Consider the following 27,251-nt stretch of genomic DNA (forward strand, 5'->3'; position numbering starts at 1 on the left):
CTGTTGCATCGTTCCCTCGTGGCCAGTTCGCCCAACGGGAATCAACGGAGAATCCGGGGAATAATACCCCATGCGCCTAGCCAGAGCAGCGATGCGCGCCAATAGACATGCACGTTTCAGCGTGTCAGAACGGGAGTTCGGCGGTTTTGTTTCCGTAAGTGACACTGACCCCGATCGGAATCCACTTCTATCAACGAGAGAGTTTTTCCGACGCGCATACATGCTACTACATGGTACGAGGTACGAGCACGAGTAAAGCTATGTTACAATTTGTAGTCTGTAAGCCGAGGTCTTAGAGCCATGTAGCTCACAAGATAATTTATGTCAAGGGAGCGCCTAATTATAGTTGTGTAATTAACCCCTCACTCGGGTGCTCCAGCTTGAATGAAATACTAATTACTGCGTTCCTACTCTGTCCTTGGTAACCCTCATCTAAATACGCCAAATTCTGTCTTCAACTAGCACAAGATGAAAGGTGTTTCCATCGCAGGCGCCTTCTCGGGCCTCCTTAGCTTGGCCTCAGCTGCCTCTTTCTCCAATCCTCTCAAGCCCTTCAACGGGTCAGATCCTCATATGACCTACTATGATGGGTACTATTATCTGATGACGACAACATGGACCGACCTTCAGATAACCCGAGCCAAGACCTTAGAGGGCCTCAAAAACGGAGAGACCAGGGTGGTTTGGACCGACTCGGATCCCTCCCGCTGCTGCAATGTCTGGGCACCCGAGCTTCACAAGATTGACAACAAGTAAGTGGTCACCATCAGCCCCAGCATGGTTATTAAGCTCTCTTTATCAATGCTAGGAGGAGGTTGGGCTAAAAGAGAACATCAATAGGTGGTACATCTACTACACAGCTGGAAACAACCAGAACCTAGATGGCCAGCGGTCTCATGTCCTAGAAGGTTAGTGAAAGAGCAGCTGCCTTCTATTTTGAGCAATTAGGTCTGGTTCTCGAGGAGACTGACTTGTATACACAAATCTAGGTGGTTCTGATCCGTGGGGCCAGTACTCCTATGCCGGACAGCTCACCCAAGACTGGGGCATCGACGGTACGATTCTCCGTGTCCAGAACCAGAACTACTTTGTTTGGTCCTGCTTCTCGAGCGGTATCCAGTCCCTCTGCATTGCGCCTTTGCAGTCACCGACTTCGATTGGCTCTCCCCGAGTGCTCTCGCAACCGCTCCTGGATTGGGAACGGGTCGACACTCCGGTTAATGAGGGGCCGGCACCGCTCTACCATGATGGAAAGATCTTCCTCGCCTATAGTGCCAGCTTCTGCTGGACACCTAGCTACCAACTCGGCCTCCTTACTTACAACGGGGGGGATCCGACTGCAGCCAGCAGCTGGACAAAGACGGGGCCCTTCTTCAGCTCGGCCAATGGAAACTACGGTCCGGGACACAATTCGTGAGTACGGAGCTCCAATAGAGCTCGAGCATTTCCCCATCATTACCGCCGCCCCTGTTCGTGAGTCACGGGGTGTGCTGCAGGCTGCCTGGCAGTAGGCGCTGTACACATACTGACCTGATCGGACCTAGGTTTGTCAATAGCCCGGACGGCACCGAGATCTGGAACATCTACCACGCGACCTCCATCTCGACCGGGAATTGTGATGGCAACAGGTACACCGCGGCCAAGAAGGTGACCTGGAATTCGGATGGCTCTCCCAACTTTGGCAGCCCCGATCCCCTAGGCGTTGTCACTCCCGGGCCCTCGGGGGAGTAATTAACGGTCTCCGGTGGTCCTAGTCATAATAACTCCCGCAGTTTTTAGCACGGACACTGTAACTTCATTCGCCTTGTTGGTAATTATGTGTCACCGTGTTGAAGGCAGATCATGAAGGTACCTAGCCTATGAACCGTCGACGATGCGTGCATTTCCATCAAGAAGAGGAAGGACCTGGGAAAGACACAAAGTACGCTAATATAGCTGATGATGTCCATTATGGACCAACAACTTCGCAGCTGTTTCTGCCATGATATGGTGAACCATTGCGGAAAATAAAGGCAGAATAACCTGAAACAGATGGGGGTTCAGTGCGCAAGAGGTAATATGTAGCTCTTTTGAGGTCGGCAAATTGCCGAGAGCTGTGCAGCGGCCATTCCGCAACGTAATTATCCTTTGTTGTAATTAGTAATTAGTGACTGCAAACCTCGCTGCAGAACCTGCTCGAACTGAGAGTTGAAAGCCCAATTACTCCGTAAAGAAGCGCTTTTGAAGAAACCGAGACCAGGCGCTCTTTCCATTGGCTCATGGTCGCTCATTGTTGCAAGCCCGTCCTCACCGGTCAGGTTGACGTCATTTATTATTACCCTTGCCCAAGATCATCCAGCTCCTTCCCTGAAGCCACGCAATGCCACCGAAAGTAACCTGAGCCCTGCAAGCAGAGGCAGCAAGATCAATAAACGCCAAACGCCAAACAACAAGATGCCTCGAATCTCCGAAGCAGTCAAGCGCGACCACGGGCTTATCCAGCGCGTGTACCGCCGCCTCCGAAATGCCGACCCTGAAAGCCGTAACCCCAGCGAGTTCATGTGGGTTTTGAATCGGTATCTCATGGTGGAGGACCTTGTTGTTTCTCCCATCCTTGACAACCATGTCGCCCGCGGCGGCGAGAGGCATCGACGGCTATCGGATGACTACGACAGTGTAAGTCTACCACGCACTCCTTTAGAGGAAGCCTACTGAGCGGTGGGTCTGGATGCCGCGCCTAATTAACCCGTGAAAATATTTCCAAAGATGAATGCAAAGCTGCGGCATATGCGGCGATTTGACCCTTCCGACCCCAGCTTCGAATCGGCACTGAGTGCCGTCTGGGTCGACCTCGAGCCTCACATCAGGGAGGAAGCGTCCGGAGATTTGGACTCGCTCGAGGAAAACCTTTCTAGGTCGGAGTCCGAGGCTCTAGGGAAGAAGTACGAGGATATCAAGGACCTTTTGCAGCGGCCCTACGGGAAGAACGGCGTGCCCGACGAGAGGACCCTGTCTGCCATCTTGGAGATGCCGCGACAAGAGCTGATGGTCAAGATTGGCATTAACGTGGCTTGAAGGACTCAAGGAGTTTTCATCTCTTTTCAAGGCTCTTGAGAAGCAACGACGGTATTCTGCGGCGTCGCTCTCGCGCTTTTCGTGCCGGGAGTGGGTAGCTGGATCGGTTAAAGAGTACGAGGATGAAAAAAAAAACACAGCAGGTTTTCGTGGTTCACGACATGTTGTGTCAGTCGTTTATTGGGTCCTCCTGTTTGGCTCTCGACGATGGATGGAAATAAGGATCCGGGCCGTTGGCGATCCATCACTGAGAGTCTTCGATTTATCTTTCCGTGATCTACACGTAGCGCCCAGATCTGCCCCACCCCCACTGGCACCAAATAATTACCGTTCATTCAATTGCCTTAGATGGCGTGACGCACTAAGCTCGAGTGCCCCTGTTTCTCCGCAGGACACCACTCCGGTGAATCGGCTGAATCACTGCTGTGATAATTATATCAAACCCGCCGGAGCCGAGGAGGAGAGTCGGAGGTGATCTCCTCGAGGTGCGACATAGGGAAGCCATCCTCGCCCTCTCTCCAGTTGAGAAGTTACTGCCTCGCCATGGCATCCGGGCAGGATCAAGACCGCCCCTCTTCCGCATCGGGGACAAACCCCGACTACGACTTGACTACGCCAATCGACCCTCACGGAGTCGGTCTGCGACAGAAGCTGACCTCGTATGGCGACGCCCATTTCTCGCTTTTCATGCGCAAGCTCTTCATCAAGGCCATGGGCTACAGCGAGGATGCCCTTTGTCGACCAATCGTGGGCATCATCAACACGTACTCAAGCTTCAACCCCTGCCATGCCAACATCCCCCAGCTCATCGATGCAGTGAAACGGGGCGTCCAGTTGAATGGGGGGCTTGCCATCGACTTCCCGACCATAAGCCTGCACGAGTCCTTTGCTGCCCCTACGAGCATGTACTTGAGGAACCTGATGAGCATGGACACCGAGGAGATGATCCAGGCTCAGCCGGTCGACTCGGTCGTCTTGATAGGGGGTGAGGCACGCCCCCGTTTCCTCATCGAGACTCGCGCCGTGTCCACGCAGTTCAACCTCAACAGGCTATTAATCATTCTGACCAGAGTCTGACATTAGGCTGTGATAAGACGACGCCAGCCCAGCTCATGGGCGGCATCTCGGCGAACAAGCCCATCATCCATCTCGTGACTGGTCCCATGACGCCAGGGAGTTTCCGCGGTGCGAGGGTTGGGGCCTGCACGGATTGCCGCAACAACTGGGCCAAGTTCCGAGCCGGCGCCATGGATATCGAGGACATATCGGCCCTCAACGAGGAGCTGGCACCGACGGTGAGTAATTAATTTAACCCTACCACCTCGGGCTTCAGCCCCAACACAACTCGGGCCTTTTAAGAAGTTTCTGACCGCATAATAATTACAGGCCGGCACCTGCGGCGTCATGGGCACGGCGAGCACCATGGCCTGTCTCCTTGTCGCGCTCGGCATGATGCCCATCCAGGGGGCTACGGCACCTGCTGTCTCCTCGGCCCGGCTCCGCATAGCCGAGTCCACGGGCGCGCACGCAGTCCAGCTAGCCAAGACGGGCCTCCGACCGCAGACCATCCTGACCAGGGAGTCATTTTTGAATGCCATCACCGTCCTCCAGGCGGTCGGCGGCTCCACCAACGCTGCGGTCCATCTGATGGCCATCGTCAACAGGCACCCGGCTCTCGCGGGCACCATCACCCCGGCCACCATCGACGCCGTCGGCCGTCAGACACCCCTCCTGGTGGACCTCAAGCCCAGCGGCGACAACTACATGACCGACTTCCACAACGCCGGCGGCATGCCCGCCCTCCTGCACCAGCTCAAGCCGCTGCTCCACCTCGGCGCCCTGACCGTGACCGGGCGCACGCTCGGCGAGGAGCTCGAGCGCGTGGCCTTCCGGCCGCTCCCGCCCGACAGCCCGGCCAACTGCATCCGCCCGCTCGGCGACCCGCTCTACCCGTCCTCCGCCCTCGTCGTCTTCCAGAGGGGCAACCTCGCGCCCGGGGGCGCGGCCGTGATCAAGGCGAGCGCGTCCAAGGACCGGCGGCTGCTCCGGCACCGCGGCCGGGCGGTGGTGTTCGACGGGCCGGCCGACCTGGCGGCGCGCATCGACGACCCGGACCTCGACGCCGACCGCGACAGCGTGCTGGTCCTCCGGGGCGTCGGCCCCGTCGGCCGCCGCCACCCGGGCATGCCCGAGGCCGGGCTGATCCCGATCCCGCGCAAGCTGGCCGCGCAGGGGGTGCAGGACATGCTGCGCATCTCGGACGGGCGCATGAGCGGCACCGCGGGCGGCACCATCGTCCTGCACGTCTCCCCCGAGGGGGCCGACCCGGGCTCGGTGCTCGGGGTCGTGCGCGACGGGGACGTGGTGTTTTGCGACGTCGAGGAGAGGACGCTGAGCCTCGAGGTGGACGACGACGAGATCCGGGCCAGGATCGAGCAGAGGAGGCGGGACATGGCGGCCGCGGCCAAGGGCGGCAAGAAGGAGGAGGAGGAGGAGGAGCCGTGGGTCGCCCGCGAGCATGTCAGAGGGTACCGCGGCCTGTACATGCGCGAGGTGAACCAAGCCGAGCACGGCGCCGACTTTGGCTTCCTCACCGCTCGCGGTCCTCGTCAAAATGAACAGGCGCAAGGATGATGCTGGTGATGAAGACGGGGCGATGTGATTAGGCAGGTTAGTTAGTTAGATAATTAATATGGTACTGGAAAAGAACAGAGAGCGGTCAAAGAGATCATATTTACATGGCCTTCTGTTGTCTATCCAGGACAAACGAATACCTACCTAGGTACTTCTTCCCCACAGGAACCAATATCGCCGGGCATCTTCGCTCATAGAGTGCGTGATCTGCTCCCGCGACGACCTGTGCATGCAACGCCAATTCAATCGATATTTTATGGCGAATATTTATGCTTGTTCCTAACAGCGCAGGCCTTGCATGTACACTCTCGTACAGTTGAGAATCTGATAGCAGTCACCGTACCTCTCATCATTCCAGGAGAGTAATTATTACCTAATGAGGCATTCCACATCCCGGTCATGGCAATAGCCTATCGACTCAAGCCCCCTTTTTACTCCCGGTACTGGTATATTGCAAAAAAAAGGTAGGAGTGGCTCTCTCACGGCAATAGATTAGTCTGGATGCTACTAATATACCAGAATTTAGAAACCGCGGCCGCAGGAGCGAAAAGAGGATCGTTAGCTAGGAAGCTTAAGAACGTCTCAATAGCACGCCATGCCCTCCCACACCACCGAGGTCCTCGTTCCGATGATGTTAGGCGTAGCCATCACCAAAATTGTATATCACAGGTTAGTAATATTGGAAAGTCTAATTAATGCTCCTTGATTTCGTATCATTTGGTTCATGCTCTATTAATTTGTACACCGGACGCCTACGTTATCCCGGACTGGGTGGCAGGATCTTGGCTCGTCTGTTGAGAGTGAAGCGAGTTGACGCTACGGGGTCCCGGAAGGTCAAAATCCAACTCGCAATGCCGTGCCTTGTGAGTAGGCGCCCTACCGTTCCGTTTTCCTCCTGCCCCGCGACAAGCGCCAGAGAGGAGAAATTGGCAGTGCGTAGGAGACAAGAGGTGACAAGACGTATGCCAGGGCTGATCAATAATCCGTAAGTACAGAGTGTACTGTATCCCGCTTCCAAGAGTCGTAAGTAGGCGGACTGGGCTGGGTGCCAACTCAAAAGCACCTCTGTTAACCGCCCAGCCCCAAGGGATCCGAAAATTTTCTGCTGCCGCCACTCTGCTGATGCAACATCGGGGGAATCTTTGAATACGATTTGGTTATGTGACTCTCGATGCGGCCCTTTGCGTGAGAGATTTTTCTTTGGGCCCGCCTAATTAAATTCGCGGGATGGGGGCGATGACCGAAAGAAAGAAGCGGGAGAGCCACCACCACCTCCTCCTCAGCCATAATAGCACGCTGGCGCCGTTTGGCAGTTCGAGCGCGGAGTCTTCAACGTCAGCACTGTGGAGGGGGGCCGGTTCCGTGGGTTCCGCAGCGCGACTCGGCGAATCCGGGTCCGTGGCAACCCTCCTTAAGAGCGGGCTAATGCAAGGGACGAGAATTGATCCCAGATGGAAGCGGGAGCAAAAAATGGCAACCTTGTGCCTGACCGACTACTACCACCACATGGCGGCACGTCAACGGTTCAGACGGCTTGGCAGGCACCAGTCGGGACACACGTAGTCGACAAGGAACTCGAGAGAGTTGAGGCTGCTCGACTGCTTCCGTTGGCGGTCGAAAAAAGAGTGTGCTGCGCGGCGGTGACGGGCTTGGGCACCAGCTCCAGTCGGGTCCGCTCTCTTGTGGCAATCGGGCTCCAAATTTGTCGCTCGACTGCCCCATTGTTGTCACATTGGTGCCAAAGTGACGAGGCAATTAGGAGATCGTTGCGGGAGGCGTGCCATCGTTTTGCAAATTGGTGTGGCGAATCGGCAACGAAATCGCTCCTTGGCGACCACCAAGTCAGCGAGCTGTGTGCCCTCATAAACTGTGGATGGCCTTTCGAACTAATTACCTTAGATATTAGTTTGTGGGTGGTTTCCTCCTCCTCCTCCCCCCCAGTCTTTCTCTCTGACTGAAGAACCCCGCCGGGAGGAGATATCAAGCTGACACCGGCGTCAAAGCTGCTTGCTCAATAGGGGAAGTCTGAGCACACGGCGCGTACAATTATCAATTATCTGGTAGGCCCCTCGAATGTCAAGAACATGATGATTATGTATCCCTGTCAACGATGCGTTCCCCTTCTGTTGGGCACCCGATCCCCCCCCCCCCCCTTTTTCCCAACAACACCACAACGCAAAGGCATACCAAGATTGTGCGTCGACAACATCGAAACGGGCTGCTGCAAGAGAAGTCGCGTCCCTCGCGTTGTAATCTCACGCTGCAAACCACGAGCTGGTGCCAGGCTGTCAGAGCGGCTTGAGTGCTATGCTCTCTCAGCTTCCGCCGAGATACAATGACCAGTTAACGCAATACAGCATCTCGTGCCAGGGCTCCATGAACCAGTGTCCTGGATTATGCTGAAGAAGCGGAGGCGAGGGCATGCGAACCAATGCCGATACAGACATAGTGTCCTCGTCGGCAAGCACTTTCGTTTCTCGTGATACCTACCCACCTTCTTGCCCTACCGGGTACATACTGCGTATAGCGTTCGAAATGGCGCAACCCTCGGCCTGCGTATCTCCCGGAGCTGGTGGACGCGTCAGTCCCAGGTCGAAGGTCGCCTCGTAATCACGGCCCTGCGGCTTTGAGAGGAGACGCCGGACAGATGGTGACTGCACGCGTGAAAACGAACAGAGCGGACCAGAGGGGAGCGGTAGTAGTACTCTGTACGAATTATACTTCAGCTGTGCGGTACAAAAAACTCTCGCATGGACAAGACTTTGTACAGTGTAACTATGCATAGCACATACGGATCACATACGCTTCGCTAGCGCGTCGAGCGAGGGCAAGTTACCTCAGTACGGATTACATACACACAAAACGTACGAAGTATGGAGGTACATACCTCGGGTTTCTGCAGTATTCCGCGTCCACTCAAAGGTACTCCGTAGAGTACACATACCAGAGTACATACCAGAGTACATGTAGGATGTGGAGAACCGGCTGGAGTCCGAGGGCATCGTGTTGGTAACCCAGGGCCTGTGTCCGTATCCGTATTCCGCACCCGAATGTCAAGAGTGGGGCCAGGAAAAGCCTTCGCAGCCCACTCGAAATTGTTCGGCGAATCACGGCCATGCGGCGGGATCAATGGGATCTAGTTATGGGCCGGCTTGGGGACGAAAATGGAACTTCCCGAGGGAATACTGGCAGATCCATCGCGGCGCACTAGTAGTGTTCTGGAAGCGCACCGGAAAAAGATCTGTTCTGGTGGCATGCGGCGATTGAGCAGACCAAGGGTTGACCCGACGGCGGACGGTGAGGAGAAGCGAGATCCTCCCCCCAGCCTCAACCTGACCCACAGCGCTAGTTAGTTAGTTATTCCTGCCTCTTCTCCGCTTCCGACCTCGCCCAGTTCGGTTCACTAACAATAGTGTAAGCCGAGAGGCTGGCTTCGTTTTTTTTCTCTCGCCTAGTGTAGGCCGCTTCGGCGTCTGCCGGTGGGGTCGCCGGCCGCATGGGCCTCATGCCAGCTGTCCTTCGAGAACAGGGTACATACCATCCCGAGGCAATGAGGAGAGGAAGCACGATGCGGAGAGGAAAAGGCGGAGGGGGGGGTGGAAAGAGGCGGAAACCAACTGCATGAAATGGTTCGAACCCTCGGCCCCCCAGGTTTGCCATCTCGCAGCACTCCGTAGAAAGTACTGTTTGCGTGGCTCTATCGACTGTGATTCCCGTCCCGGAACGTGCCGCCCAAGTGCCGGCTACAAGTTGAGGCAAGCAACGACTAAGATTCACTTGATGAATAACTAGTCGCAGCGCACGGCGACCTGAGGCTGAGATTCCTGCCTTCCCGAGTCCCCGGTTGCAGGACGCGTGCTTAAGTTTGCTCTCCGAGCCATGATTGGCCAATGCCAACATCGAGCGGGCCCTTACGCGCACGAGCCAGCGAGGCGTACGCCCACCGACTACTCAATTCTTGCAGTCAAGGAGTGGGAGTGGTTCGTCATCTCTCCATTGGTGCCATGGGTGGGTCGTGAGCGAGGTGGTGCCTTGTTCGTCGGGCGGGAGTGCTCTCAAGCTGCCGCTGCCCTGGGGTTCAGGCAGCGACGGATTCAACCTGAAAGCCACAGGTTCGCGAGGTGGGACGACTTGAGGAACAGAATCTCTGGACCCACCCTTGAAGCAGAGTGCCTCCACTGCCGCACAATGTTCGGCCCCAGAAACAGAAAGCCACCGAGCGTCTGCGGGCCAACCCGCTGCGAACACAGCATCAACCACCCGTGAAAATTGGGTGAAAACGGCCAATAACTACATAGTACAGCGCAGGTTTACCTCACGCAGGCACATTGCATACTAGTGTACGCACCTACACAGTATTCTTTAGTCCGCACCATTTCCTACACCCCGAAATGAGTTCGAGGCGCAATCTCCGTTCCCCCGCCCGCCTGCTCTCGTCATCATGAGAGGCGCGAAAGGCCTATTTCAAGTTGGCCACGCTTGTTAACTACTTGGACGTGACCGGGCAACAGGTATTGAATGATGTTTGATGGTCGATGGATGATGAAAGTTAGGACGAGGGGTTCGGCCGGGTTCTTACCTCTTACCTCTCAATTTCCCCCCTTTCACACCTTCCCTCTCGCAAGCCGGCTAAAAGTGGCAATGGGCGGCAGCCCCTGCTCACCCATATAATCCGAGCTTTTGCTCGCAGTTTGCGCATCGCCGGTTTCGTCAGCCAGCCAGCTTGGAAGGAGCGGGTTGACACGAGAACTTGGTCATTGGTCCACGCACGCGTCGGTGGGGAGTTGCCAGCCATGCCAGGTTAGCGGTACCTGGGATAATGATTGGGTGCCGAAGGCTCCGGCTCCGGCGCTCCCAGGCCTCCTCGCAGCAGAGGCCAGCCTCTGGCCCACGGGGCCACCTAGCCGCCCCTCCACTACTGCTCCGTACCGAACGTGCCTGACCCCACGGCCACTGAGCAAGTCGATGCGTACAGGATTACAGTGCCCGATTACACGTGGTGCCAGTGGCAGCACCAGCGACACCTGGTGCTCCAACATGAGCGCCCACGTACTGCAATATTCCCATGCATCGCTGCGTCGTGCCCTCTGACAATCGACCTGCCTTCGTTACCCCCAACAGGACGCGCCCATCAAGAGGAGAAGACGAGGCAGGACCCTTACGGCCTCCCGCTGCCCGACCTCCCGTAGTTTGGAGATCCCCAAGGGCTCATTCGTTCGTGCCGCGCCCGCGACATACAAAGTGCCGACGACCTACCAAGACACAGAGTTAAGGCACCTCCTCCCACCCGTACCTACGACTCGCGGCCAGTGATCGAACGGGCCCTGAAGTGGAGGGACTGGGAGGAGTCTATATCATGATCAAGAGAAGTCGCGCGCGGAGCTCGAGACCGTACGCACAGTAAGAACTCGTCCTGTCAACTTTTGCACCTTGCGAGTGTAATCCGGATACTACTTGTATTCTCTATCCGCCAGTCGCGTCTTCTCGGCGCCTATTCATACACTTAACACTCCACGCACGCGAGAGCGTTCGGTTTGGAAAGCCGCCAGCTTCGTCACTTTGCGGAACCATCGCCCAACCAAGCTCTTCAACTGCCGCCGTCCCACCGCTGCCCGGCGTGCCGCCACTACACTAGTTATTTTGGGGCCGGGTCTGGGCTTCCTGACGGGCCCACAAAAAGCCTTTCCATCGCACTGCGCCCTTAACCCAATTCGTCCACCTTTGGCGGTCGGTGCCGCACCATCCACCGGTTCGCGTTGGAGCTTGGGAAGTGGGCATTTCCTCTTTCAGTGCTTGCATCTGATCCAAACAACAAATTGTCCGCGCCCTCCCTCCACCACCTTGCATTCCCTCCGCCCCTCCCCCAGATTCTCCCGCTTCCCCAGCATCCTTCGCGAGACACCACCCGACGTTTTCGAGCCTGATTTCGCAAGCTCATCGCGCGCCTCACTCATGCTTGCAAACCGCCCATGTCGTCTGGGTTGAAGCCATTGCTGCTTCCGCGGCTCGTGGAGGAGAAGAGAAAGCTGGAAGAGCAGGACGGTGAACGTGAACCCGCGTCTTTGTGCTACTATACCCACGACTCGCCATCGCCCGCCACCTCGACATTCTCCCGCAGCCATCATTACAGGTTATCGGGCTCCAACTCGTCACTCGAACTGATCTCGCCGCCATGCACCGACAGTCCGGCGTCGCCTACACAATCGCTGCACGCCACCAGGCCCAGCAGGTCCCAACTTCCCGACGTCGAGGAAGAGCCATTGGAGAGAGAAGAGGACGAGCCGGCAACGCCGCCCAAGCACTCGGATCGTGATTTCGGGTTCCTCAACTATTGCTTGTGTAAGCGACCAATTTTGCTGCTGCTGCTGCTGTTGCTGTTGCTGTTGCTGCGGCCCTGGGGCCCCGCGTTAACGCTCGTTGCTGACACCCGAGGCCAGGTGATTCCCCTTGCTCCCACAATGGCGACGCTACGCAAAGCACGCCTTACACTTACATGGTCGCCGACTTGGACTACGACCTCGGCTTCCTCAGTGACGGCGATTTCAACGCCAGTTTCAGGCAGAAGAAGCGACGTCACGGTTCCGAGTCTGGCTTCTCGAGTTGGAGTGCCAGACTGGGCTCGCGACTGCCCAGCTTGCCCCGCTGGCGGTCCTCGTCAATATCCAGGCGCCACGACCTGACCTTCGCTCCCGGCTCCGACCCTTCCCTAGCGGACTCGCGCCCGAGCTTCTCCCTGGCCGCATCGAGCCGATCCTCGTCGATTTCACGCCGAGCGCGGGCTACAGACCGCCCCCAAGAGTCGGTCCCCGGCACGCCTGCCCTCTCGTTCTACGAAAGCGCCGAAAGCGTTGATTTAGCATCGCCACGCGAAAACCTGCCAGCCACCTTGGGCAGACAGGTGGAGCGCGACCGGGTCAACGCCACCACTCCGCTCTTGCCGCCTCTCGTCATCGAAAAGGCTCCCAGTCACCACACCTGGCCCCCGTCTTTGCAGACATCACCACTACAGTCCCCTTCGATGATGTCCTCGCCAGTCCCCGACTTGTCCTCAGCAGCCAAATCCTTCGCAACGCCACCGTTGAGCAGCAAGACGTCCGTTTCCTCCCTACACCGCGGCACCATCTCGGGTGCCTTTAGCGACTCGCCGTCACCGATCCCCTGCTTATTCGATCATCGGGACTCGTGGTCTGATCGTCTCGGCCATGCAAACTTCGTTATCGAGCCGAGGCCGTACGTGCCCGACACGGCCGATCTCGCTACCCACCAGGCCTTCCGCGCCGATTGGGATCTCGCCCGGAGGAACTACGCCAAGCACCTTGCGCGGATTGGCGAGCACTATGGCTCCACGTCCAAGACCTACGCCTTGACGGAAGCCAAGTGGGCAGAGATTGAGCAGGAGTGGCAGCGGGACGAGGATGATCTCTTGGAGCGTCTAGGCCGACAGTGCAAGGACAACCCCTCGGTGGTCTCACAACTACGCCGCACAGCCGAGGAAAGGGTCCCCACCTCTATCCCGCTCATGCTTAGCGACGACGGCAAATTTCCCGAGCTGGGCGATGTTGAGATCATTGGGCCCATGATGCGCGAGACCACCATGGCTCGCGACGGAGCATCGGATGAGAAGCGAAGCGGGGCTTCGGGCTGGCTCAAAAACCTTGCCGAAAAGGTTCGGCTGCGAAATGATCGACCCAAATGCAAATCCCAATGAATTCCGTCCGCGATAACGAAACGATCCTTATGGCCTCCTGGATAGAGATGACTGGATGTGTCGGCAACGATCTAATGAAGATAACGGAACATTCTAGAGGAGAAACGCTCCGTTGTTGTCCATTTTTTGTTTTGGCCTGCCTTCTCATTCTCCGTTCTATATTTTTTTTCACCTTTACACTACGTCTTGTTCTCGCATCTCAAGCAAGATACCCAATTGGTTTGTTGTCATTCTTTTTTTGGCCGGATAAGCGAATGTGATTCTACTTCTGTTCCTTACATGAGCGTCTTAGCATCCTACCTTGCGGCTGAGGCGAGCAAGCTCGGTCAATGTACCTTACTATCTACTCTTAGTACCTAACGACTAGTGGCCAGACGCTGTACATAGAACAAAAGCATGTATCAAAAGGGTTGGTACGTGATTCGGTGGCGCATTTGTGCGAGTGGGAAAACACAAAGTTGACGGGAGAAGGACGGGGCATGACACGGTTAGGCACGCGAGTCGATCCAACGTCTCCCTGAACAGCCAGGTGTGCCTCGGCCTTGGATTGCTTTTTTCATTAACTCTGCCTCTGGAAGCCATCTACTAGTAATGGGGTGATTCTCTAGGGTCGTTTGCGTTCCAGTTGCAGGATTTGTGCGTTTGTTTCTGCGCCGTTGGACATGGGCGGGCAGGCCGGTTTCGAGCATGGTCTGGGGAGAAGAGGGAGGGAGTGGGGGAGTACTCTAACGGATTCGGCGGTACGATTGCGCGTTGAGCTCAGGAGGCGCAACGCTTTGCTTGCGTGACGGAAGCTGCGATCGCACCAGAGCTCTACGCTAATGCTGGTGCGGGGTCTGGCGCTGTGAGCATGAAGATGAAGAACATAATGTGTTGAGAATCACATCACAAGAATTCGAGAGATGGATTTGGTTAGGGAACCCAATCGCGATCTCATTGCGCGAAAATAACCTGAGACATACCCCGCCAGATCGACTGGATCTCAACCTCTTTCATGATGAGACACGACGGGGACACGGCCCAAGCATCTCACAATCTGTCCACGTCACCTCCTCTCTGTTCCCCGCGGGCCATGCATCGCACATACGGAGGATTACACCACGCACACCGCCGGTGGTTTCTGCTGGCAGCTAAAACACGTGGCGTCCAACGGAGGACGCGTTCTGTTTGCGTGCCATCACGGCTCACCACAGGCCTTCCTACCTGTGGCGTCGCCCTCTCTCTTCCTCTTGGGAGGGAGGGAGGAAAATATGAGGTTGGCGGGGCTGTGTAAGGTTAATTACCAACATTGTGTCTATTAACCATGGGGAGGTGGTCTGATGTATCATATGAAGGAAGACAATTGAACAAGCCGGGGAGCTCGGGGACCATCAAGTCCTGTGCTGTTACGTTGCGGCTCAAAGCGTAGCACGGCACTGGCATTCTTAGGTTGGGACGGCGCCATATAATTACTTACTCCGTGCTTTTTGTGGATTGAGAGGCGTATCTGCGGGGCTTCAACATGGTTTCTTTTCTCCGTTTGGCCTCGCCCTCTCTTAGGTTAGGCTTTTATGTTGAGGGAATGGTGTCATATTAGCCGAATTGTTGTCTGTCCCTTGGGTTACACGGCAAGCTCGCCGCCGCCCTGTGCGACGAATTCGGGCTACCGGGAGTATCCTGGTCGTTGTGTTTCGCCTTGTGGTTCACCTTATACCTAGACGATGTCTTTTGCAATGGATACTGTCCATAATATACATCATACCAGGGAATTACGTAAGGGAGCATGCGCCACGGCTTCTGGGCAGTTCGAGCCAAGAGGGTGATAGCTTTCCAAAACTCTACGGTATTGGAAACCCCTGTTGTATGGTTGTCTCAACCTCCAACTACCTGGTAATGCGACCCATGTCTCGTTTCGGTTGATACCTCCCTACCTAAGACTGACTAACCGGTGGAAGTGTTGTGTCGGACTCCGTATGTTGTCACTGAGAAATCGAGTATCTAGTAAAAAAATAAAGTAAGAAGGAAATCAAAACTCAAAATGCCAATGCCACATGATGGAGCCCCGGCTAGGAGGCTATTGCTAAGAGAGCCGATGGATTGCCCCAACGAGCCTTGAACTGCAAAAAAAAAAAAAAAAAAAAAAAAAAAAAAAAAAAAAAAGCATTGGCATGGCATTCTCCCTAGTGGAAAACCCCATCTGCGGTCCGATAATTACGGTCGGGGGAGGAGCGTTGGTGTCCGCATCAAGCCACCTTCGTTATCTAAGTATGGCACCGCCAGGTCATCCAGACCTGCACCATCCCCCGTTAGGGAGACCGAAAGGCGCATATAGCTCCTGCTCCAAACCTGGTCTGGGCAAGGGTCCCCATTCAAAATCCGCTCAAAGCCCACCAGAGAGATGCTCGTCTGATAGGGCGACCTTGGGTTGGGACAATGCATTCATCTGTGGTACCACGGGTATCTGCATCCGACAGCGGGTTCATCGCCGAGGGAGCATACGGTTAGGGTTTGTTGTTCACCTTGATGGAAGTGACACTAAGCGAGTGAATTGGTAAAAATGGGCAAGACGAAGGAGGAGAGGCCAAATATAAGCAAGGAACAAGTATAAACGCACAAGAACCGTAGCTAAGCAGGTTTTGGCTATTAGATCACGTTGCGTAGAGAAAGCGTTGGCTACTTAATCACGCATCATCTTAGCGCCCAACTTTGAAAGTTTTCAAGTACTGTTACTCTATGAACCTAGGTCTGTATGATGTAATGCTGTCGAGGGGCTTGCCTGCTTCCGGCGTTCAACGAGTCATGTGGTGTTCTCGGGACGAACTCCCGCTACCGGTTCTGCTTTTTGGATCGCTATCTCGCCGGGCCGGGAGAAATGGGGACAACGAGATGAGGAGATCGATGAGGTAATTCAGCGGTTATCGTCGAGTCGGAGCGGGGGCAACAATGCGACGGGCGCGCGAGGGCTTGAAAAAGAAGGCCACTGAAGGTCTGCCTCGCCCTCCAAAGATCATAATTAGATGATATTAATATTCTTGGGAGTTAATTATCCCACGAGCCGTGATCGACCAACGAAGGGAGGGCTTTCCACTCCCAGAAATCGATAATTAATATTCAGAAACTCTCAACACACAGCATAATTAGTCCAAAACATGGGTGCAGGTTCGCGGGCAGCCCTTGTTATTCTGCGCATTTGGCAGCTCATTTGCGCTGTCATCGTGCTCGGAATCCTCGCTCGCTTCGTGCACTTCGTCGTCGACGCGGGCGTGACAAGGGACGGCCGAGTCATCTACGGTCTCGTCGTCGCCTCTCTGAGCATCCTCTTCGCCGTCTTATTCATTGCCCCGTTTATGTACTCGTTTATGGCGTTCCCTGCCGACTTTGCCTTCTTCGTCATGTGGCTGATCCTCTTCTGTCTCCTGATCACGGTGAGTGGCCGTCAACCCACGGCACCCCTAATACCCCTCACAAATTGTGTGCATGTGCAACTCCGGGGCCATAATAACGAGTTTCATACACGATTAGCGGACCGGTACCCACACATGCAGCTCCCCCTGGTTTACCAACTATTGGGGCTTCTACTGGGGCGGGTGGTGGTTGAGAAGGCCTTTTTGGGCCCGACCCGGGTCGTTCATCCGTTCCGGGTGCAGTTCCTGGCGGACTGTTCTGGCGTTCTCGTTCATGGCCATGGTCAGCTTTCTGGTCACCACATGCTTGGTACGTCCGCCCCTCCATTCTCGTGTGATAGGCCGTCTTGTCTAACCGTCATGACCGGCAGGGAGCCTACGTTGTGTCTCGGCGCTGGACCAAAGAAAGAAAGGGCCGCCGGGTTGGCAACACGGAGTAAGTCCTGCATGCATATCTAACCTTGACCAGCACCCGGATCACAACTTGTCGCTCACATACCGCTCACAATTCTGTTCTAGCATGACGAACAACCCCCCTACCTCGCAGATTGGCAACCCTGCGTACACCGGCGGCGCGGCTGGCGGCGGTTGGGGAGCCGCTCCGGGTCCTGCTCCGGCCGCGTACACGACCACACAGACGGGCACCTACGCATAGGCATATGACCAACTGGAGCAAGAGGAAGCGGCGGATGTGTATATGGAGGAACGGCGTATGATGGGGGTCTCTTCTTTCCTTCTTTTATATCCTTCATCGTGGGGTAAGATGGAATCAGGAGGATACCGATAATGTTCACGCCGCAGCACTCAAAAGTTGGTTCGAAGTATAGGTAATGATGTCTAACTCAGGTATAGGGCCAGGAGAGGTGAGTTACGGCTGGGGCTTGAAAATCGCCTCGATAATATAATAAGGGGAACAAGGTGTATTTCTGATAATGAACACTAATTAATACGTATCACCTTTGGCATTGCTATTCTCTTCAAGTTCCCATCATCCAGGAGTTTCTTCTCTGGACCTCGTGAGAGAAATGTCTTATGTGACTTTGCCCACACACAGGCACTGAGCAAAACGCAGGTCTGTCAAGATCCAGGGTTGTACGGAAGCGTGGCTATGCAAATGGAAGCGGCATAGGGGCGTTCGTTCTGTGTTCTGCACCTCAGTCCGCAACGGACAGCAGAAAGGGGGAAGCAGATTTCAGCTCCGGTTCGAATATGATTTGAGTACTAATGATAAGTTATTGCCACGTACGGCAGCTGGGGAACCCCCTTTTTGTTCGTTTAAGTAGAACCTCTAACACGACTATCGATATGATCTTGCTTGCAGTATCCTACCGCTTCATCATTTCAACACCATCCTCATACCCAGCCTACAGTGGGATGATACCGCCAGAGTGGCCAAGAGATAAATTGGCTTTATGACTAACCGTCTTCGACTTGTTTCACATACAGCGGCGGGAACTGCGCTTCACAACTATAGGTCGGGTTGAACGTGGGATGTGAGTGTGGTGTTACAGCTAAAGGACGGGGGTCATCACTCGTGAGCACGACTTACAGATTGGTGTGCGAAGAACCGGGGCGACGATAGAGGCAAAACGCCTGGACTACGAAGTATAAAGCATTTGGAATATATGGGAGTCTTCTCGTGGTATCAACAACTTCAAACCCCCCCCCCCCCATCACCAACTAAATAATGGCGTTTCGGCACGTAGCGAAGTGGGATCTTTTAATGTCCATTTCCTAAACTGTTAAAAAAAAAGCTGACATTTCCCGGCCAGCCATCCCAACATGAGGGTATGCGCCATGTAATGCACCTCCGTTGCCCAATCCCACATACAAGTTAAGTTACATCGAGCCAGAGCATCGGACGCCTGCGTCAACCAGTCCGGAATACAACAAAAGAATCGCCGCGTTTGCCGCGATCCGGCTTAAGCCAATGCTCTAGGGATGTGCGGCACCCTGCCGCCTCTGCGCCTCTGCGCCTCTGCTCATCTCATATGCGTCCCGCCATCACGCCGCTGCCGCTGCGATGCGTGATGCCAGCCCAGGCGCGCGTGTCTTGTGTGGGTCATTGGTATCGTAAATGCTGACGCCCGTCCAGAATCCGCGAGATCCTCCTGCACCTGAGCGAGTAACCTCGCGAAATCGAAACCCACCCGACCGCCAGGATATTGCTGTTGAAGACCTAAGTTGTATCGATTTGACGTGAAATTCGCTCAAGCAAAGAGCGTAGCGCCGCCCGTCTCGATGGCCTCGATCTCGGCAGCGCTCAGAGGCTGACGGCGGAAGCGTGCCGGGAGTTCATTGCGGTCGAAGAAGACGCCCTCGGGAGGGTTAACAGGCCCCAGCTGAGAACCACGAGCTCCGCCGATGCCCACGTCCGCCTTGATGGTCTTGCGCAGGGGACCGAACTGCTGAGCGTGGTCACGGTAGACACTGAAGGAGGAGTGGGAGGAGCCGCTGGTGAAGGAGGCCGGGAGCGACTGAGTCGGAGATGCAGGATGAGGCTTAGGAGTGTGGTCGATCGATGCTGCTCAAAAAGTTTCATGTCAGTGACCTAGGCGTCAGGTTTGGAGATATGACACCCCGTCGGATACGCCGGACATACCGGGAATCGTGCGCTTTCCAATGAACTTAATAGAAGGAGTGCGTTCGGCGTGCGCAGCAGCCTGGCGAAAAATCCTGGTGGCGAACATGGTTGTGGTTTGTCTGGATGGGTTGCGAGTGCGAAAGGGCGGAAGTCCGAAGGGGTTGGGTTGGAAGCGGCAGTATCAAGAGGCGCGGGGATGGGCTTTCGGGAATTTTTTTCTTCCTCTCTCTACTTCTCTTGGTCTTCTTTTCTCCTCGCGACGATTGCTGTCCTAGGTGAGTTCTTTGGGCGCAGTGGGCAGGTCTGGTGGCAATTGACAAGAGCGGCTGAATAGGACAGGTCGAGGGAGGAGAAAGAGCTGGCGGGCGGGTTGCTGAGTTCAGAACCAAATGTCTGAATTGAGGTTGAGGTCGGGGGGTTTTCACATTTCACAAGCTCCGAGTCGGTCGATAGCACTGGAAAAGCCACCAGGAGCCAAGAAATGGGCCGCCCAATTACAGCGCCGGGATCTCCTTTGAGCCCCCCGAAGGCCGGAGTCCACTCGTGCGACTCGAGGCAAGGACCACGCCACCAGGGCAGGGCACCCAACTACTTAGTGTCCCCGCTCTCCCCACCTTACGACCGCACAGACATTCCTCGGAGGCACGAGGGAAGGCAGAAGGAACAAAGACGATAAAAGGGCATCCGCGTTTCGGTGCACGGAGTATGCACTCTTGACATTTTCAGAAACGTGCATCCAACGAGCAGTGTTTCGTCGTGGTTACGCTGAAGTGGTTGCAGCTGCGTTTTGTCCAGTTGCTCCCCTCCCTCTCATTTCACACTCCCCACCCCGTAAACAGCCGACCCGATTCTTCCCGCCATGGCACTTCAGCAGCAGCCGATCAGCCGGTTTGTTGAGGTCTTGGTTAGCAATGAGGGGCGCACCAACTTCGCTGCCTGTTTCGACTTGCCTTTGGTGTAACATACGACAAAAAGGTATTTATGATATTTCATCATAGAATCATGCACTCGGTTCCCTGCAAGTTCGAGTTTGCCATGTGCGCATGAACATGCATTCCCGCGGCCAAATCCATAACGTGACCCACCCTTATCTCTGCTGTCCCCCGCGGTTGTCATTATGCTGACTGCATTCGTCTTCCCCGCGCCTCGGGATTGGTTCATCAGCTGCATGGCGCCATTTTGGGGAACCTGGTTGAGTTGGGCAGCGAAGCCACCTCCCCCCCTTCCTCTGGCCCTTGGTAGTTAACCGTCGTGAATTCCCCATGCAAAATCTCTGCCGTTGCACGGCTGCTGACTCAGCTGGCTCGACCTAACACTTGCCCGATGTTTTGCCGGACGAGATCCCGTTCGCGTTCCCGGGCCGGGGCCGCCTCCGTAACGACTCTTGTGTTGATTGATTCCCTAGCGTCTCTACTCTGAGAACCGAATAACAGGCATCACTAAGGACCTACTAGTACCTGCTAACAAAGTACAAACGGCTACTTCAATGCCTCCTCCTAATTTTCTGCACGAAAATAGAGAACCCGGCTGCTGGGCTGTTCTTGCCGATCGGAAATTCTTCTCCCTGCCAAAGCTGTTCGTCAAGCGGACCCTACGGAGGCATGAGTGGTCGGACCTCGGCGATAACTACATCTTGACGCCTTCTGCTGCCCTGCCCCAGCGGTTCCGAACCGACGTCGCCGTCTAGCAGTATCTACGCGAACGGACCAATATACCTCTGCCCGCATTCGCGTCGGCGTTTGAGGACGACGGCGCTATGTATCTGGCGATGGAGTTTGTACAAGGCGTCCGTATGGACGAGCTGTCTGAGGACGACCAAAGGGTCGTCGAGAAGGAGCTGCTACAGCACGTAGAGACGCTCAAGTCGCTGCGATCCGACACCCCCGGCGTGCCAGGCGAGCCGCTCATGATTGCGCCACAGCGCGTCTGTGACTTTCATTGGAAGTATCACAGTGCCTGGCGGCCGCGTAGCGGTGTCAAGGGCGACTTCGTCTTCTGCCATAACGACTTGGGCCAGCACAACGTGCTCGTCGACCCTAAGACGCTCAAGATCACGGCTATCATCGACTGGGAGTTTGGCGGCTTCTGGCCCGAGTGGTTCGAGCGGCCGTTTTGGTCGCGGCGGGGGAACAGCTATGCACTTGAGGGGGAGGAGGACGACACGGAACGTTGCCGCGAGTGGCTAATGGCTAACTGCGAGGAGGTTGAGCAGCCACACCTGCCTACCTTTTATGATAAGCTTAACTCGATGCCGGGGGGCCCTAACAACTCGGGCGATAAGCCATTAGGCTAGAAGAGGCCCGAGCCAAAGAGCTAGAAGGCTGAGTCAGCTAAAGTATACTAGAAGATTGAACGAGCTGGTCAGACAAAGGACTAGCTTGTAATATAAGTTAAGTTAATGACCTTAAGAAACTAATATTACTAGTAAAAATAACATTACCCTAGAAATATAACTACTATCTTTAAATATATCTATAACTCCCATATATTAGGGTACTTAGGGAGGAATAGGCTACTTAAAATACTCTAATAGGACTACTATAGACCTTATATCCCTTAAAAAGGTTTATAAGAATTTATTATATATAACCTATCCTAGAGCCTACCTAAACTCTTATATCTCTATAAATCTACTACTAAACTATATAAAACTATAATTATCTAGGTTAGGCCCTAACTAGGCCCTAACTATATATCCTATAAATAAATTATAAACGTCTTATAACCTAGTAATATATACTTAGATAGGCTAAGTAGGTCTAGCCTATTACTAGCTAGGTCTAGTCTATTACTAGAAAAAGCTTAGTATTATTTAGCCTAGGTAAAGCCTAAGCCTATAATATCTATAGCTATTAAATACCTATATAGTAGATCTTATAAAGCTATTATAAAACTAATAAAGGCATTATCTAATAGGAGAGACCTAATCCTAGTCCTAAGCCTAGCTATAAGTAAGGAAAAAGGTAATATATAGGATATAATGATAATAAGATAATACTATTACTTGTAATTATAGTATTTATATAGAAAGAAAGCATTTTTATATATAGTTTAAGAGCTATTTAGAGGTTATAATATAGATATTACATTTTTTTCTTCTAGGTAAGGGACTTAATATAATATATATCTATAGATATCAGAGTAGCCTGCTACTTAGGCTAATTATCAAGGGAGGTAGTACTATTATAGGGCCTTTTAAGTAAGTTCGAACTAGCTACGAGGGCAGGTAGAGGGTTAATTGCTCTAGGCTAGTAGGTTACCTTTAGGTAACAAGAGAAACTAATCCTTAGGGAGGAAAACTTCCCCTCTAGATCAGTAGTCTAATAGATACATTTTATACCCCAAATCGGCTGCTTATTCTTCTAGCTATATCCTGACCCTATCTACCGCTTAGCAGGGTTATACCCATCAGTGTATAGTATAGGCCCTCTACAGTTCACCGCCAGTGCGGTCAGGTGTGTTTATAACAATAGATATATCCTTTCTATAAGGTTAGATATAATAAGCCCTATATATCTTAGCTCTATAGGTAGAGCCCTCTTTATACCTACCTCCTTCTTATATTATCACGGAAATATACATATAGGACACTACCTAAGCTACCTCCCCCGGCAGGCCAATAGGACAACAGATATAAACGGACCAATCAGGAAAGGATCACGCTTAGCAAAGTGATCTATACACTATAGGATCACTACTATAGCCATGATCCAGACGGCAAAGGATCACTAGGTAAAGAGTGATCCTAGGGTTATATATATATATAAATAGTCACTTGTTCTAGTACACTCTAGGAGTTTACCAGTGATAGTAATTATAATTATAATACTCCTAATAGCATTATACTACTATAAGAGGCAACTCTGTTATTATAAACCCTTTAGCTTTACCAAATCCCTTAGATAACCTATACACTTGTCCTACTTTACCTACCTTTGTCTAAACCCTTTTAGAAGAAGTCTAAGTTAGGTTTGTTATATATTACTATTACTCCCTTTATTCTATTATAGTTTAGGACGAAGGTAACTTCGATCTTAATATCGATATAGCTATTAACGTATAGCCGAATAACTACTTACCTAGCTTAGTTAACTCTAGTAATAGATCTAGGAGTTAGACTAGAGAGATAAGGCTACTTAAGCTCGAATCAAGGAACTCGAAAATGGTAAAAAGCACTTATAGAAATTGGTTAACGAGGCTTATACCAAAATCAAGGCGCTTAAGAGTACAAAAGTAAGCCGTATTAAGATCGAACTACCTAGTAAATATAGAGGTACTAAGGAGGACCTTATAGGATTCCTAACGAACCTTTAGTCCTACTTCTAGCTTAATAATAATAAGTTTCCGGACGATAAGGCCAAAGTTCTCTATATAGCTACGAGACTAGAGGGCAAGGTACTTAGATAGTTTAAACCTATATAGAACGACTACCTTATAGAGGAAGATAAGGATAACTAAGACGCGTTTATATAGGTAGTCTTTCGATCCTATGACCGTTTTGAAGAAGAACTTCGGAAGGTTTTTAGTGACAAAGATAAGAAGATCTATATATAAGAAAGGCTTATTAATCTCTGGTAGACTAAGTTAGTAGCCTCCTATACTATATAGTTTAGATAGGATATACTTAAGTCTTAGCTTAATGATAAGGTATTAATATAATTATTCTATAATAGCCTAAAGGAAAAAGTTAAAGATAAGCTATATAAGTACGACCGGCCTAAGACTCTAGATAAATATATTATATAGGCTATTAGAATTGACGATCGACTTTATATATAGGAGTAGTAGAAATAAGGTCAAATAAGTAAAACTATAGTTAAGGCTAATAATAAGAAAAAGCGAGTATATATTAGTATTATATATAGGATATATCTTAAAGCTATAGATATAGATATAATATAGAAGTAGGATAAGAAGAAGACGGTTAAAGATAAGACTAATATTACCTACTATAACTATAGAAAGAAAGGACACTATAAGTAAGAATATCAAAGCCTGAAGAAAGACTAGAAACCAGTCCTAGGGAAGGAAACTATAGTTATTAACGAAACCAAGGATATTGTTAAAGTAGCGGCTATAAGCTATAAAAACAGAGATAGCGACACGGATAGTCTTGAATATAATAATAACGGTAATGACAAATAGACACTATACTCTAAGCTGGTTACTATAGATCTAGAAATAGGTATTACTAAATAGGATATAGTAGGAGAGTATATACCACCGATTTCGATTCTCCTAGCCTTGAGGTAGTAGGGTTTCATAGTCACGTAGAGGTAGGATAGATTATAGACAACCGATACCTAAGGAATCGAAAGACCCGGACCTAATATTCTATTTCTCTAGGAACGAATTAAATAATACTATAATAAAGTTTTCCGGCTTAATATAGAACTTCGCGAATAGGATAGACACTTAACTTGACTTACCTAGTAGAGTGATAAGATAAGGGATAAGATAAGGGAACTCTGACATATTATAGAAACTATTAAAGGAGAATAGCCTATAATATATAATAGACTTAATAGCTATATTAAGTATTTTGATAACTAGTAACTTAGCTATAATATATAGAACCTAGAGTATTAGTTTATATATATAAACTATAGAAAAGACGAACGTATATAGGAAAACTACTAGAAGAAATATTCCTACCTTAGCTCTAGGGTACCTATAGTCTATATATAGTAGGAAGGGTTTAAGAAAGAATTCTAATACCTTCCAAGTAACGTTATATAACTATACCTATGATATAAGATATATATATAGGTGCCCTAGTTTTAATATATAGTATATAAATGCTAATATCATTTCTATAATAAGTTTAAGAATAATTACTAGCTAACCTGACAAGGAAATAAGGATAAAAGCCTCCACCCTATAGAATAGGTCTATAATATAGGAAATAGAGCGGCTGAATTGCTCTAGAAGATCGAAGCCTGTAATCTAGAAGGTATTATAGTAGTTCTAAAACAAGCCTAGCCTAGGTACTATAGAATAGGACAAGACATATAGGACTTATGCTAGAACAATGACTATCTCTACTATATAGACGAAAAGAAATCGCGGATTTAGGAGCTTTAGATAAAGCTATAGTATATACGATAGAAAATAGAATAGACCTAATAGTAGGAAACCGCTAGCTTATAATAGCTTATAGAAATAAGTACGATTGACGAAGCTACTATTAGACGAACGCTTAAAGAAATTAGTACTGACCTAGGAAACGGGTTAGGGCCCTTCGAGGGGCCCGAAAGCTATTAACGCTAGTGTAATAGCAAGTAGTAGCATAGTATAGGAAGAACTATTATAAGAAACCACTATATCGAGACCTCCTAGTAGAAATATAGGAAATTGCTATAATTTTTGGACGACGATAATAAGACAAGCGATTATAGATAACGATATAATAGAAATAATATGAAATACTTATACTAGTAGATAGTAGAGTAGAGATAAACCTAATCTTGCTAATACTTGTAAATTAGCTATAGATACCTTAGAGAATAAAGTAGAAATATAGTATAGTTAAGGGACTATTTCTAATATAATAGGTATATAGGGAAACCGAACCTATCAATATTACTATAGTAGGAAAGACTATAATAGTTATATTTAGTATTATAGATATAGGTAATAATAAAGATATAATATTAGGACTACTATAATATAAAGATTATAACCTAGACATTAGCTAGAAGAATGGTAGCTACCTATAACCCTAAATAGAGTTATATTTAACTAGTATAATAGGAAGTATATAGGGATCGTAACGGAAGGGTACCTAGGGAGAGGCACGTTCTATAGATCTACTGTAAGAGATAGGCAATAGTAGGTAGACTATTATAGACTCTAGAAGAAGCGGTATAATGATATTAACATTACAATAGGAGGAACGAGCTAAACCGCTAATAGCTATTCTCTCTATTAACAAATGTAGAGCATTATAACTAGAGTAGTAGGTTAAGATAGGAGAAATCGCTAGTATCGCTATAGATAGAACCAAGTTTATATACTATTAGAAAACCAAGAAACGAGACAAGACTAGAGAAGTACCGAAGGAGTACAAAGGATACCTAGCATTCGAACCAAAACATCTAGAAGGATTACTAGAATACGGCCTATAGGATCACGAGATCAAGCTTAAGGAAGGAGTATAATTAAAGTTCTTTAAGATCTACTATACAAGCTAGGTATAGAACGAAGAACTTAAGTAATATTTAGAGGAGAACCTTTGAAGAGGATATATCTACCTGTCGATATTACTAGTAGGCTACCTAATCCTATTTATACCTAAGAAAGATAGAAAGCTATAGTTATATATTAACTATTAGTAACTTAATAAATAGATTATAAAAAACCGATACCTATTACTATTAATCTTATAGCTCTAAGATCAGTTAGTAGGAGCCTAATATTTTACGTATCTTGACTTACTATCGGCCTATAACTATATATAGATTAAAGAAGGCGACGAGTAGAAAACGGCCTTTAGGATATACTATAGCTATTATAAGTACCTTGTTATACCATTTAGACTTACAAATATACTAGTAACGTTCTAAGCCCTAATCGATCAAGCTATCTAACCCTTTCTTGACAAATTTATAGTATATTATCTTGACGATATACTTATCTTCTCTAAGACAATAGACGAATATCGGAAGTATATAAAAGTAGTACTAGACGTGTTATACGTATATAAGCTATCAATTAATAAGGAAAAGAGCGAATTCTACGTTAAGAGGATAGTGTTTCTAGGATATAAAATATCCCTAGGATAAATCCAGATAGAACCTTCAAAGGTCGAAGCTATTAAGGAGTAGCTATAACTAACATTAGTTATAGAAGTACAAAGCTTTATTAGGTTTGCAAACTTCTACTAGAT

General features: G+C 50.8%; 7 protein-coding genes across 7 annotated transcripts; 6 read left to right on the plus strand and 1 right to left on the minus strand.

The window, feature by feature from the left end:
- Positions 1-365: 365 nt before the first annotated feature.
- P884DRAFT_329643 (arabinofuranosidase) lies at positions 366-2,154 on the plus strand. The gene is made up of 4 exons (XM_069445644.1): positions 366-752; positions 841-908; positions 990-1,413; positions 1,545-2,154. The coding sequence occupies exons 1-4, from the start codon at positions 469-471 to the stop codon at positions 1,729-1,731; spliced, it is 963 nt and encodes a 320-aa protein (XP_069297476.1). The 5' UTR covers positions 366-468; the 3' UTR covers positions 1,732-2,154.
- Positions 2,155-2,433: 279 nt separating this feature from the next.
- P884DRAFT_299708 (uncharacterized protein) lies at positions 2,434-3,054 on the plus strand (the record flags this gene model as incomplete). The annotated part of the gene is made up of 2 exons (XM_069444702.1): positions 2,434-2,655; positions 2,746-3,054. The coding sequence occupies 2 exons, from the start codon at positions 2,434-2,436 to the stop codon at positions 3,052-3,054; spliced, it is 531 nt and encodes a 176-aa protein (XP_069297477.1).
- Positions 3,055-3,465: 411 nt separating this feature from the next.
- On the plus strand, positions 3,466-5,688 carry P884DRAFT_243226 (dihydroxy-acid/6-phosphogluconate dehydratase; the record flags this gene model as incomplete). The annotated part of the gene is made up of 3 exons (XM_069440308.1): positions 3,466-4,039; positions 4,138-4,349; positions 4,441-5,688. The coding sequence occupies exons 1-3, from the start codon at positions 3,598-3,600 to the stop codon at positions 5,686-5,688; spliced, it is 1,902 nt and encodes a 633-aa protein (XP_069297478.1). The 5' UTR covers positions 3,466-3,597.
- A 5,969-nt stretch (positions 5,689-11,657) lies between these two features.
- Positions 11,658-13,396, plus strand: P884DRAFT_200751 (uncharacterized protein; the record flags this gene model as incomplete). Its single annotated transcript, XM_069438315.1, has 2 exons — positions 11,658-12,027; positions 12,126-13,396. The coding sequence occupies 2 exons, from the start codon at positions 11,658-11,660 to the stop codon at positions 13,394-13,396; spliced, it is 1,641 nt and encodes a 546-aa protein (XP_069297479.1).
- Positions 13,397-16,524: 3,128 nt separating this feature from the next.
- On the plus strand, positions 16,525-17,134 carry P884DRAFT_200377 (uncharacterized protein; the record flags this gene model as incomplete). The annotated part of the gene is made up of 2 exons (XM_069438293.1): positions 16,525-16,800; positions 16,898-17,134. 2 exons carry the CDS (start codon positions 16,525-16,527, stop codon positions 17,132-17,134), a joined length of 513 nt encoding a protein of 170 aa, XP_069297480.1.
- Positions 17,135-18,989: 1,855 nt separating this feature from the next.
- P884DRAFT_200146 (uncharacterized protein) lies at positions 18,990-19,469 on the minus strand (the record flags this gene model as incomplete). The annotated part of the gene is made up of 2 exons (XM_069438278.1): positions 18,990-19,303; positions 19,382-19,469. The coding sequence occupies 2 exons, from the start codon at positions 19,467-19,469 to the stop codon at positions 18,990-18,992; spliced, it is 402 nt and encodes a 133-aa protein (XP_069297481.1).
- Positions 19,470-20,849: 1,380 nt separating this feature from the next.
- On the plus strand, positions 20,850-21,656 carry P884DRAFT_277557 (uncharacterized protein; the record flags this gene model as incomplete). Its single annotated transcript, XM_069443087.1, has 2 exons — positions 20,850-21,044; positions 21,108-21,656. The coding sequence occupies 2 exons, from the start codon at positions 20,850-20,852 to the stop codon at positions 21,654-21,656; spliced, it is 744 nt and encodes a 247-aa protein (XP_069297482.1).
- Between the last annotated feature and the right edge of the window lie 5,595 nt (positions 21,657-27,251).

The sequence above is a fragment of the Thermothelomyces heterothallicus genome (assembly GCF_042370625.1).
Source record: "Thermothelomyces heterothallicus CBS 202.75 unplaced genomic scaffold P884_scaffold_11, whole genome shotgun sequence".
NCBI lineage: Eukaryota > Fungi > Ascomycota > Sordariomycetes > Sordariales > Chaetomiaceae > Thermothelomyces > Thermothelomyces heterothallicus.

Excerpts from the sequence above, each read along its gene's own strand:
- P884DRAFT_329643 (XM_069445644.1), top strand. The coding sequence starts at position 469 with ATGAAAGGTGTTTCCATCGCAGGCGCCTTCTCGGGCCTCCTTAGCTTG. Across the intron at positions 753-840 it reads CTTCACAAGATTGACAACAA|GTGGTACATCTACTACACAG; the intron begins GTAAGTGGTCAC and ends GAACATCAATAG. Across the intron at positions 1,414-1,544 it reads TACGGTCCGGGACACAATTC|GTTTGTCAATAGCCCGGACG; the intron begins GTGAGTACGGAG and ends GATCGGACCTAG.